This window comes from Podospora bellae-mahoneyi (genome assembly GCF_035222275.1).
Source record: "Podospora bellae-mahoneyi strain CBS 112042 chromosome 1 map unlocalized CBS112042p_1, whole genome shotgun sequence".
NCBI classification, from domain to species: domain Eukaryota; kingdom Fungi; phylum Ascomycota; class Sordariomycetes; order Sordariales; family Podosporaceae; genus Podospora; species Podospora bellae-mahoneyi.
Genome location: NW_026946359.1, coordinates 2,082,094 through 2,094,005, shown reverse-complemented (window position 1 = coordinate 2,094,005; position 11,912 = coordinate 2,082,094). Strand labels below are relative to the sequence as shown.

At 53.7% G+C, this 11,912-nt stretch overlaps 4 protein-coding genes across 4 annotated transcripts; 1 reads left to right on the top strand and 3 right to left on the bottom strand.

Moving 5' to 3' along the window:
* Positions 1-99: 99 nt before the first annotated feature.
* Positions 100-674, bottom strand: QC761_106595 (uncharacterized protein; the record flags this gene model as incomplete). The annotated part of the gene is made up of 2 exons (XM_062873924.1): positions 100-277; positions 340-674. 2 exons carry the CDS (start codon positions 672-674, stop codon positions 100-102), a joined length of 513 nt encoding a protein of 170 aa, XP_062737014.1.
* A 1,825-nt stretch (positions 675-2,499) lies between these two features.
* Positions 2,500-7,857, bottom strand: QC761_106590 (uncharacterized protein). The gene is made up of 4 exons (XM_062873923.1): positions 4,167-7,857; positions 4,048-4,104; positions 3,796-3,996; positions 2,500-3,351 (listed from the first exon to the last, which is right to left on the bottom strand). Exons 1-4 carry the CDS (start codon positions 7,091-7,093, stop codon positions 3,246-3,248), a joined length of 3,291 nt encoding a protein of 1,096 aa, XP_062737013.1. The 5' UTR covers positions 7,094-7,857; the 3' UTR covers positions 2,500-3,245.
* On the top strand, positions 7,410-9,920 carry ARP4 (Actin-related protein 4). Its single transcript, XM_062873922.1, has 2 exons — positions 7,410-7,990; positions 8,052-9,920. Exons 1-2 carry the CDS (start codon positions 7,936-7,938, stop codon positions 9,416-9,418), a joined length of 1,422 nt encoding a protein of 473 aa, XP_062737012.1. The 5' UTR covers positions 7,410-7,935; the 3' UTR covers positions 9,419-9,920.
* Positions 9,784-11,802, bottom strand: QC761_106570 (uncharacterized protein). The gene is made up of 3 exons (XM_062873921.1): positions 11,355-11,802; positions 10,545-11,302; positions 9,784-10,493 (listed from the first exon to the last, which is right to left on the bottom strand). Exons 1-3 carry the CDS (start codon positions 11,631-11,633, stop codon positions 9,974-9,976), a joined length of 1,557 nt encoding a protein of 518 aa, XP_062737011.1. The 5' UTR covers positions 11,634-11,802; the 3' UTR covers positions 9,784-9,973.
* Positions 11,803-11,912: the final 110 nt, after the last annotated feature.

Sequence of the window (11,912 nt, the reverse complement as noted above, 5' to 3'; positions counted from 1 at the left end):
GCCAAGACTTCGTTATCGGGGTGGGATCGAGACCATTCAGCCCAGTACCGAAGCCATGTAGCTCCGGATCTAACCTCGATCTCGTAGTCGACGTTGAATTCAACGTCTGGGCATCCACAGCGACCCAAGAACACAGGCACTCGGCCGCAAAAGTGAGGGACAGAAAGCAACGCCAACGGCACTGAGGGTCGTGGTTCCTGAACCCTGTCCGCCCAGCAATGCAACCTGGTGCTCTGCCGTCCGTGATTGGTGAGTGTCAATTTTGCCCACTTTGCTCGTAAGCGCCGCGAGAGGTGTTGAGTCTTGATGTGGGCTAATTAGCTACGTTTCTATTCTTAGACAAGACATCTGATTCGCTGCTCAATCTTCAAATCTGTCTGCCTTTCTGTTGTCACCGACTTGACACCGACTTGCTCATAGCAGTTGCAGCTTGGCATATCAACATCTTTGTAGCCATCATCACCTTGACGGCAGTTCGTCACACGCGTTGCTCTGCTGATTTGAGAATATCCGTAAGCGGTGCGTCTTCGCATCTTTCTCCCGCAAATGGGAGGCTTCCCCGCCATCACCAGCACTCCCGTCCCATTCCATCCGAGCCCAGACGGTTGAACCTCTCCAATATCGACCCAGAGCTTCGGTTCGCAACGTTCGGCGGTTAACACAATGATAAACATAGCAAAAATAAGCTTTTCGATGCTTTTCTGTTGATCCCCGGGTATGCACTCTGCACACCGTCCCCATTATCATCACCACCTACCAGATCACTTCATCAGCTGGCCTCGTTTATCACATTGTTGCTATAATCTATTTTCCTGTCATCCAAACCAGGGACATCATCACCAACTCCACCACATGCATACATCTTGAGTCTCACCAGTCCTCAGCCAACCATCATCCCATCCATTCAATATATCACCGTTGTGTGTACCCACTTCTGGTGAACCCATTCCGCTTTCTCACTGTCACCCATCTCCAAAAACCCTCCCCAACTGCAACCCACACATGATGTACGTGATATTGTCTCCCCTCCCTCTCTGTCCCCAAACTTAGATCTCCCCCAATATCCCAAATAAAGAGATCTGTGTACAAGAGATTGTCCGGTAGCGAAGCCCAGTCGAGTGCCGATTGGGACGGCAGCGCGTCTGTCGTCAAGACCAGGCAAGCGCAAGCGCCGACTTACGCCATCACCCCCCCTTTTGATATGCCGGGCACACGGGACGTGTGGAAGCAAGATGACGGCACCAACAAGCCTTCATTCTCTTTAGACTGTGTGTGGTCTCCAGCATGTATGTAAATCACGAGATCAACACCCCGTTCCCTTCATGCCACTTGGCAGCATAAGCCTACGGAATCCAGACCTTGTTTACCTACCTAGCCTTACACTGACCGAACCGCCGGGCCAATGCATGGCCCAAGGCGAGACCCAACAACACAAGGGTTCGGAGCCGGCAGGCATAACATTGTAGAGGACTTGACCAGGAAGACAGGCCGGGCTGGCCTCAGTAGGCCAAAACAAGGATGGCTGAACCAACCGGCCGGTTGTCTCACCTCCCGTAAGGCGCAAGGCCAGGTGGAAAGGTCGTGTGGTCCCGAAGATCGTTACTGCGGGCCCGGAGGTTTAGTCTTCCTGTCGACCGACTGAGTGGCTGGCTGGCTGGCTGTGAGGAGATTTTGGGCCAATGAGGTGTTATATTTCTCGGCAGCCCTATCTGGGTGCCGTATCTACGTCTCAGACAACCACTCTACTCACAGAAGAGCGACAATGCGGGAGGTTGTTGACTGTCAAGACTGTGTTCTTGAACATGCCGTCATACCTACCTACTCTCCCCAAGTATAGGACTCAATATATCCTCCCGGTCAGCATCAACGAACCAACAACATATGGCATGCATACAACTACCGGGATTCAGGGGGGCAGATCTCCAAATCTGTTCTATCCCAGGAGACCGACCTACATGAGCAAACAATTACTGATCGGAGTGTGGTCGCCCATCTGAACGCCAGGATTTTGGTGGCCGTTTAATCTATCACCCCTCCAAAGATCCCCAAGAGCCTTACCCCAATGTACACACTTCTCAGGCACAGCTTTGTCAACTCACGTTGCCGCTCACAGACAAAACCGAGTGAATGCCTACTAACAAAATGAATAGCAAGCCAACCCCCACATTTCAACAAATCTTGGTACCCAACCGGTTGTTTTTGTTCTCTTTTTGGATTGTGCACACTGAATATCGTTCTTGTGTAACTACCACCCGCCATCACCTCCCCCCACACACGCATACCTTACATCACCCGCTCATAAACATAGATCTATATACCGCCCTGTTAAGCACCCAATTTTGGCATCATGACCAACCTAACGTGACTTCACCTCACATCCACTCACCGGCGTTTAGCCATCTCCAATTTTTTCTTGTCAACCTTCAAACTGGGTACTCCAACTTACCCCTTTCCTTGGCTCTCCTGATTCATTGTCACCAGCAAGGCCATGTAACAGATAGATTGATCACCACTCATCCAAGTCCCATGATAGGGCTGGTATGTATCGCATTCATTATACACGATTTCCATAATTATGTACACTGCAACAACCTCCACTAACATCAACACGCTCTCTCTTGATATCCCCAGCTTAACGCCCTTTCATCCTCAAACTGCGAAACCTCCCCCCACCTCAAGACATAGAGCGCCAGATCCTAGCCCCCTCAATGCAGTTGAAAAGACACTCTCCTTGAACGCCATGACCTTTTAGTCTTGTCCCCTTGGTAACGCCAAATGTAATCTAGACCGAGCCGCCCACCTTCTTTTCCCAAAACCGTGAAACCCCCACCCATCCCTAGATACCCATTGTTGTCCCTCCTCAAATTACCGAGTACATCAATCAAATACCAAACGCCTGCGCAAATAAAAGGGGTATGATGTAAGTAAGTAAGCCTCAAGTGAGAAACCGATCCCCCCTCAAAATACTCTACTGTATCCCCACACAAACCTCCATGCCTCCTCCCGTGATCTCCTTCCTGGCCAGTAAACCGGGTTGGCGTGTCTAGCGTGCCAAAGGTCGATGTCCGGTACGTCGCAGATAGATTGGTTGCCCGACTGCCGTACAGTCTCCTGCCTCAAGGACCATGATCGATAGCTCCAAATTAGAACTGCAAGTTTAGCATACCAACCCCCCGCACCGCACCGCGGCGCCTCCCACCCCTACCCCCTTCATCTCGCTCCAACGGCGGGAGACACTCCTCTCTTCAAAGAATGAAACTGGCCGCAACAGGCGCGTCGCCAGATGCAAGTCCAGCAGCGTCGTCGGGGTTCTGCTCGCGGGGTCGAGACCCATTGAGAAGCGGGCAGAGCCTTTTGGGGGTTAAATGTCAGCCAAGTGTTGCGTAAACGCCAAGCATGAAGTTGTTGACAGTAAGAAAAGACAAAAGAAAAAGAAAAAGTAAAAGAAAAGAAAACTTGTGAAATCATGACTCGCAGCTCTTCCACGATCATATCGGCGGTTTACGTCTCCTTAGACCACGCCTTTCTTGGGTTGCTGACCAGACTCCTGTCAAAGCAACATCATAAGAGCCCAAACTTCACCACTGGGAAGCATCGGTGAGCAGCTTGCTCCGCTGCGTGTCCAGCTCCCGCTCTTTGCGAGCAGTCGGACGATTCCGCGGCTTGCGCTTCTTCTTCGGCTTCGCCTTGGGCTGCTCCACTACCTCCTCTTTCTCGTCCTTCTCCTCCTCCTCAATCTCCTCCCAGAGCTCCTCATCGTCGAAAGAATCACATAAGGGGCTGGGGCATACACACTTCTTGTTGGTTTTGATATGGCCGACCTGGCCGCAGTTCGCGCACTTCCTCGTCGTGCCCGGGACCTTTTCTCCGCCGAGACCGGGTGAATCGGGGCCGTCGGCGCCGCCTTCCTTCATGCGCTGCTGGAGATCCTTCTGCTTGGTGCGTTTGGCTGTTCGGATCTTGTTCTTCTGTAGACGCTCGAGCTCAATCGCAGCTCTGCCAAAACGTGTTAGTTTCCGTGCACTGCAATGGTAGGTTGATACTAACTTTTCAAGAATGAGCGTATCGGTTTCCTTGTCTCCGGTAAGCTTGATATTGTCAAAGCTACAGATATCATGTCAGCAAAATCCAGATTGAATTGACTGTTTCTGAGGACAGCAACATACTCGATCTTCTCCATGGCTTGTTGGCGCCTCCTCTTCAGGTATTGATTGATGACCACGGGGTCGTGAACGACCTCTTCAACAGTTTTAAGCTCGCCGTTCTCATCCTTGATTTGCCGGGTGATCTTCAGCTTTCTGCCACCACCCACAGCGCTGGCATGGCTCTGACTGATCTGGCTGACGCCATCGGGGACGGCCGGGCGGGAAGGAGCCTGACTCTGGGTGTTGAAGCGATCATCCTCGTCTTCCTGTGCCAAAACATCGTCGTCATCGTGCTCCTGCGCATCCTGCAGACTTTCTCGCTGGCGGTTCCAGATATCCTTGAGAGCTTCACTGTACAGCGTGTCTTGGTTCTTGACGTTGTACATGTGCCCGCCGTTAGCCTTCCGTTGTCGCTCTATGGCATCGGCGGATGTAGCATTGGGACCTTGAAGCTGCTCTAGGAAACCACCCTTCATCGAGGTGCGGAGGTAGCTGACGCCGAGACCTTTGCCCGTCGGGTCTCCCGCACCGTGAACAGCGATCATGGCTTTGCCATGGCTCGCATCAATGAAAGCCTTGGTGAGCCTCCACGGCGCCATTTTATTAGCAAGTGCATCCGGAGGTAGCTCGTCACCGGCTTCATTCTCATCGTTGACCATGCTGTCATTAACTTCATAGCCGCCGTTCTCGAGTTCGTGTGCGCCCACCTGCATGGCATCCAACAGGCAGACCTCTTCAGGCCTAACAAGCGACCGGATCTCGCTTTCCGGCAACATTTCGTCGCCTTCCTTGAGCGTCCAGTTGCGCTGCTCCTTGCGGAAGTCTAAAAATTCCTTGAGCTTCTGACGGTTCTGTGACTCGTTGGACTCGGCGACGTGCTTTGTGATATCGCTGAGCGTGACATTGTCGCTGTTCCTGAGCAGGCGATATGAAACCATCTTGAGGCGGTTTTTGGCAATGTTGGTCACACGCCGGGAGTGAGGTCCTGGCACTTCCATCGAGGGAAGAATCTGACCGACGACGAAGAGATGATCAATGTTGCGAATGTACCAGCTCGCCCCTGATTTGCCGGTGGAGCTGCGACCGACGAGAAAATCAGTCTTTCTCGGGCTGTGCTTGAAGATGGGGGCTCGGAACATCTGGTTGTGAAGAGTAGGCACAGTTTCGCCCGGATGTACCTGGCCAACCATGGCAAACGGAGACCGGTCCTCAGGCATCAAGACACAGTTCTCGCCGAGCTCCCTCTTCTCTCCCTTAGAGTTGGAGTCAGTGCCCTTTGAGCGACGGTAGTAGTTGATGATCTTTTGACCCATGCCGAAGTTGGAAAGTACAATGGGAACCTCCTCGCAGTACTCCAGTAGTACAGCGGTGGAGCTGTCGTTCATTGAGAGGTCGGCAGATGTCCTGAAGGCCTCTGGAATTTTCTTGGCCCTCATCAACTTGCGCTTTGTAGGCTGAGGCTTGGAAAACCTGATGAGATGCTGACCATCCTTCCTTGGATGGAATTGCGGCCGGTGATAACTGTGCGGGTCGCTGGCAGTAAGTTTGACCTTGTAATATGGCCAAGACAGCCGCTGGGCAGGCATACTGTGCTCGACGGGAATGGGCGCCAACGTCGCGCGAACCTTGCTCTGAGCGTTTTCCTTGAGGGCATCGTAGGCCTGGTCCGAAGAAAAGTTGAATCGTTGGGTCAATTCGCGGCCAAGGCGTCCATTTGCCAGGCGGACCGTCTTGTGCTGGGTCTTGCGTCTCTTGGCGGCTCGTTCTGACGACTCGACATCATCCACAAGAAGGAACGGGTCGTTCATGTCCAGTATGACGCGCTTCCCGAGCTTGGAGGCAGCTTGTTCGTAATTGTCAAAGTTCGGTGCTGTAAAGGTTGGGATAGGCGGGAGGCCTTTTGGTATCTCCAGCCGCCGTTTCTTCGAGGCAGGCTGGTTATCCAGAAACATTCTATCCCACTCGTCGTCTTCGTCATCTTCGTCAGGCTCAGACTTAATGTGCCTGTCTTCAGTGACGGAGTCGACCTGGTTTTGGCTTTGGAGTTCGGCAAGCCCGACGACGCTGTCCCAGTCATCGCACACAAGGGCGATGTCGCGCAGGGTGTACCCACCTATTTTCTCATCGCCAGACTCCCCATCGTCCACGCTGAACACCTCAATATCGGCTTGCTCCAGGGGCTCATACTCCTCTAGAGACCACAGACCACGCGCCTCGGCATCTCTGATCCTCTGAAATACCGAATACATGGCAGTGCCGGGAATTCTGAAAAGCTTCTCCTGATCAGCCTCCAAATCCAAGCTCAGTTTGCTCGGCACGAGGTGCTTGGGAGGCTTCAGAGGTTTCTTGGAGATCCAGGTGGCAACTTTGGGGCGTAAAAGTTCATTCCAAGGCAGAACAGCGTTCTCCTTGAATCCCGGGTAGGCTTGCTTGACGGCTTCCACGAGATTCTCGGCAGGGGCCGGAATGTTGGGATCTTGGTTGGTTTCGTCCAGGCCAGGGTCATGATCAAAGTCGAAGTTCATGGCCCGCAGTTCCTCCAGCGACTTGGCAGGCTCGTCAATATCCATACCGTCTGCATCAGGAGCATTGGAATCGGCGTCGTTATCGTCGTTTAGCCCGTCAGCGGGTTCCGGGGAGGACCTGAAGCCGGCGTCACCAAAGAGGTCGTCCTCATCGTCATTAACGTCCAAGGGCGGGCCCGTCGCTTCCTCCTCCTCGGGCAGGTCATCTTCGTCGCTCAAATCCATGTCTTCAAAGTCGATAGCATCGTCGGCTTTGTCGGCCTGGTCGATGGCGCCGCCTGATGCGACATTGCCGATGATGCCATTGAGTTCGCCGTCCTCAAAAGCGTTGTTGATCTTCTTGATGGCGGCTTCGTCACGGGCCTCGACATCAGCCCAAGCCTCGTCGTTAAGATTGGCAAAGTCGAGTTCGTCGACCGCCATGGTGTCAGTGGCAGCGGTTGGAATGTCGGGAATGGGATGGGTTTGTAGTGAGAGGATTTGGTGAGGTGCGAGGTCGCAGCTCAGGTCCTCGTTTGGAATGCGCTGGATGGTACACGGCTATCTCATCGTTTTGAGCGCCGGCGACCTAGAGTTTGGCTGCCCTCGAGTGCCGTGGCAGGGTCGGAAGCCTGGGGAAAGTGAATCACGATTTGGCGATGTGTGGTTACGATTTGTCTCCGCTGGCCTCGCTGCCTTTGTTAAGTCGCGGCGGGCGGGAAGCAAAGTCGCGCCAAGAATTAGCTTCGCAGGCAGGGGCCTTCCCCAGCTTCGCTTTCAGGTGGGGCTTCGAAGGTCGGTGCCGAAAACCTGGGCTGGTCTTTTTGGTTTGGAGTCTGTGCTTTTGACGGGCAGTCTTGGTCGGAGGAGGTACGTTGTAGAAAAGAAGGAAAAGCTAGGTGTCCTGGCAGTTAAAAATTTCTGTGGTGGCTTCTCCGTCTGAAGAATCAATGAGCTGGTGTGGGCAGGCAACTGCAATGGAAGTTCATCAAGGTACAACAGCTCACTGAGGCAGACTTTCAGTGGTTGCACTTGCCAAGGCTGCCTTCCATGCCCCACTGTTTTCTCTTAGGAGCAGGAACGCGCCGTCTTGCAGCTCTGCGCCCACCCCTCGTACTTCGAGAAGCTCAATCATTCTTCACGCGACTGGTTCCATCTCTGTCGCCTGCAACTTGCTCCCAACAAAGTTAAAATCTCATCTTTCACACACCATCACTGATTCCACACAGATTCAATTGATAGCTACAGAGCCCATCATCATATTATACGACATCACAACCTACAACATGGCACAACAACCGCTCCCCTCGTCGGTACAACCGACGGACGTCTATGGCGGAGGTATGCCCATCATCTGCTACCCCCAGTAGGAGCGCACATGCTAACAATTCCGCCCCTTCAGACGAAGTCTCTGCCATCGTCCTTGACCCAGGCTACATCAACACCCGTGCCGGCTTTGCGGGCGAAGAAATGCCTAAGCAGGTTCTCCCCTCGTTCTACGGCCATATCACCTCCTCCAATCGCGATGTCTTCGGCGACCAGGCAATGTATCCCCGTGCTGACTTCGAAATCCGCAATTACATGAACCGCGATAGCGTCGTGGAGGACTGGGATGCCGCCACCAAGATCTGGGAGCATGCCCTTGTCAACCGCCTGGGCATCCCCCGCCCAACCCCGCCCAGCAAAAACGGCCTGAACAACAAGCCCAAACCAGCAGCTGAGGGCGAAGATGTGGAAATGGCCGACGAGGCTGATTTAGACGAGACGGAAAACTACGAAAAGCCCATGGCGGAGAATCCGCTGTTGATGACAGAGGCGGCATGGAACTCACCAAAGCAGAGGGAAAAGGCCATTGAGATTTGCATGGAGAATTGGGCGTGTCCTGCGTTTTGGCTGAGCAAGACCCCGGTGCTGGCTGCCTTTGCAGCGGGGAAGGCGACAGCCTTGGTGTTGGACGTGGGAGGGTCTAACACCAGTGTCACGGCGATTTTTGACGGCATGGTGCTGAAGCGGAGCGTCCAGCGGTCGCCTGTTGGCGGTGTATGGCTCAGCAGCCAGATCAGGTCACTCTTTGAGGCCAGCGAGCCCAAGGTGGAGGTTGTGCCTACTTTTATGGTGGAAAACAAGAAGCCGGTGGAGGCTGGGCAACCTGCTGACGCCAGGCTGAAGACTTTTGATTTCCAGATTTCACCCTCCTTCAGGGCCTATGAGGAGGAGAGAGTCTTGAAAGAGTTCAAGGAGTCTGTGGTAGAGGTTTGGAGGGGCCCTGGGAGATACCTCGCGCCAGGAAACGAGGACTACGCCAAGAACCTGCCTGGCCGTGTGTTTGAGATGCCAGATGGCAGCAATCAGATGTGGCGCGAGCAACGCTTCAAGGTTGCCGAGGGCATGTGGGACGACAACGCTGCCTTCCCCAGCGCCACCGAGGAAGGAAAGATCACCAAGGCCCAGACTGTGCCCGGCTTGATCAAGGCAGCACTCGACTCCATCGACGTCGACGTTCGACCTGCCCTTTTGGCCAACGTTGTCGTTACCGGGAGCACAAGCTTGTTGCCAGGGTTCACCGACCGCCTGAACCACGAACTTACAGCCATGTTCCCCAGCGTCAAGGTCAAGCTTCACGCCGCCGGCCTCAGCAGCGAGAGGCGGTTCGGGGCCTGGATAGGTGGCAGCATCCTCGGGAGTCTGGGCACATTCCACCAGATGTGGATCTCACGAAAGGAATACGAGGAGAACGGGCCTGGGATCGTGGAGAAGCGCTGCAAGTAGGGTGGTCGGCCAACCCGACTTTGATGGAGAGGAAGGTGAAGATGTCAAAAAAAAGCTCGCAACGGTGTATGCTTGAAGGTAAGCGAAACCCTGGAGAGGAGGAGGAAAAGAAGACGAAGGAGGTCGAGGAGGAGGAGAAAAGGAAGTGGAAAAAGTCAAGGAGGAGAAGAGGCAAGCAGGGAGGAGGGGAAGGGGAAGAGGAAGAAAGTAGCTGAGGAGGAGGAAAAGACGTAGAGGGATGAAGCACCTCCAAGGGGGGTTGGCGTAAGGGCGTAGGGGTAGGGGTAGGGCATGCGTTGGCGTTATGTGAAATTTGAGTGAGCCAAGTGAAAAAAGGGGGGGTGGATTATTCCGGGGGCACCTCTCTTTGATCGAACGAGGAGTCAGCGTAGGGGAAAAGACCGTGGTCACTAAAAAGGTCCAGCGCTGGTTTTGACTGTTTCATTTCAGGTGCTCAACGAGCCTTGTTCTGGGTTTTTAGTTCTTAGAAAATAATACGGCAAAGTATTGTATGCTCCCTCTCATCGACACTTGTTTCGTGATCACAATCTCTACCTACCATCCCCTCCACCTAGGCCAAACATCCACCACCTCGTTCTCCCTCCCCTTGCTCCTACTGTCCACGATCAAATACCAATCAAAGCACGCGCCCGCGATGCAGCTGTGATTAGGCCAGATTCTCACCCTCTGTCCATACTGCAGCGGGATCTCGTCTTCGGGTTTACCATCCCACACCAAGATGCCATGTTCCTGGGAGACTTTGCCCACTTGCCAACCGGGGTGAACACGGGGAAAGTCAGGACCTGGGGTGGGGTTAGAGGTGAGGTCACCGCCCCAGGGCATAAGAAAGCCCCAGCCGGAGTAATCCACTCCGGGGATGCTGCCCTTGTCGGTGACGGGTTCTCTGCCGAGGGCGAGGCAGCCTGCGTTGATGAGGGCTTCGGTGGTGGAGTTTTTGCCGCGGGAGGGGTAGAGGGAGGCTATTTCTGCTAGGACACTGATGGCGATGTCGTCAGCCTTGAGGAGGGAGGAGTCCCGGGCGTGGGTGGCGAGCTGTTGGAGGTCGAGGGTTGAACTTGGGGGTGTTAGCTGAGTACCTAGGAATACGGAGCAGAGAGGGACATACTAAACCCCGGCGTGGACTTCAAGGCTGAATGGGTTTTCTGTTTTTGACTGGGCGGTGATGAATTCTTTTAGTTTCTGAACTGAACTATCACCGTTGTTGTTGTCACCAGATGAGATGATGCTAGGGTGCTGGATGGTGGTTGCGGTAGGTGTCGCACCAACGGAAAGGACTAGCTTATGCCCTGGGCTTCGTTTTCTGATCGCTTCGGCAAAGTCGAGACAGATTTGGAATTCCTGGGCTAGATAGCCCAATGCAGCCCAGTCAGTCCTGGTGCCGTAGCTGTGGCCTGCGTGGATGTACACCCCGTGCAAGACACACTTGTTTTGTTTCTCCGCTTCGAGAACGGCGTCGATGAGGACTTCGGAAGGGTGGCTGCTGTCCCCCTGGGTTGACTCCCCCGTGGCGAAACTGGGAGAGGGCTGTACGCCTGCTCGGTGGTAGCCACCGTCAATCTTGATGAACACCAGAGGGGGGTAAGCACCCGTTGTGTGAGCAATAGTTGCGGCAGAAACGAGTTGGTCAGGGTGGTCAATCATAAGAGAGATGGAATCCGGTCCTAACTGCGCAGATAGATCGGCTAGTCGAGAGGCCGCGGAAGGGAAGAGGGGAAAGGAGAAGAGCACGTTGACTTTTCTCCCCTTAGACTGGTATTCTTTCAGCAATGGGAGGATATTCTCTGCTTCGATGATGGTTGAGACGACAATGTTCACAGGAGTGGACTTGTCATTGCCGACTTGGAGGCGGGTGAGCTCTGTTGTCTGAACAATGTCAGCTCATGACCGGCGACTTATTCTCAACGACGATTTATACCTTGTGCGTCTTTATGTGAGCCCGCCAGAGCAGACCAAGTTTCTCCGTCGCTTCCAGCATTCCATTGCAGTTCGTCTCGAGTTTGGCCAGATCGAGGATCACTGATGGGGTGGGGACTTGGTCGAGTGTCTTGCCCACGAATCTGCTTTTGAGCTGCTCCTTGAGGGAGGCATCGGACGTGCGTGAATCCATTTTGCTTGTGTCTTCGAATAGGTTGTGAGGCTCACGAGGTTTGGCTGTTTGGCGGGAAATGCTGGATACAAGGTAGTTAATGTTCATCGGCTTGCCCTCCTTCCCTCCTTCCTGATCGAACGTACCCCACTTGTGACTCCTCAGCGTGCTTACTTACGGATGGTCGGCCTTGCGTGATGTATTATACACAATCCCCCAAACTCTTTATGTAGAATAATCTTGTGCCGACGTTCAATTGCTTATTCCTTGCTATTTCCACGACCTTGTGTTGCTGCTGTAGTGGGTGCCCCGCATCTACACCATCATCGTTAAATACTCGATGTAATCAATTCCCGCCATTTTCTCAATCAACGCTCGCTATATATT

Bases quoted from the DNA above. Each gene is read 5' to 3' on its own strand.
- ARP4 (XM_062873922.1), top strand. From the start codon at position 7,936: ATGGCACAACAACCGCTCCCCTCGTCGGTACAACCGACGGACGTCTAT. The intron at 7,991-8,051 runs GTATGCCCATCA...CCGCCCCTTCAG, and splicing joins GACGGACGTCTATGGCGGAG to ACGAAGTCTCTGCCATCGTC.
- QC761_106590 (XM_062873923.1), bottom strand. From the start codon at position 7,093: ATGGCGGTCGACGAACTCGACTTTGCCAATCTTAACGACGAGGCTTGG. The intron at 4,105-4,166 runs GTATGTTGCTGT...TGATATCTGTAG, and splicing joins CAAGCCATGGAGAAGATCGA to CTTTGACAATATCAAGCTTA. The intron at 3,997-4,047 runs GTTAGTATCAAC...ACGTTTTGGCAG, and splicing joins GATACGCTCATTCTTGAAAA to AGCTGCGATTGAGCTCGAGC.
- QC761_106570 (XM_062873921.1), bottom strand. From the start codon at position 11,633: ATGAACATTAACTACCTTGTATCCAGCATTTCCCGCCAAACAGCCAAA. The intron at 11,303-11,354 runs GTATAAATCGTC...GACATTGTTCAG, and splicing joins CTCACATAAAGACGCACAAG to ACAACAGAGCTCACCCGCCT. The intron at 10,494-10,544 runs GTATGTCCCTCT...AACACCCCCAAG, and splicing joins GAAGTCCACGCCGGGGTTTA to TTCAACCCTCGACCTCCAAC.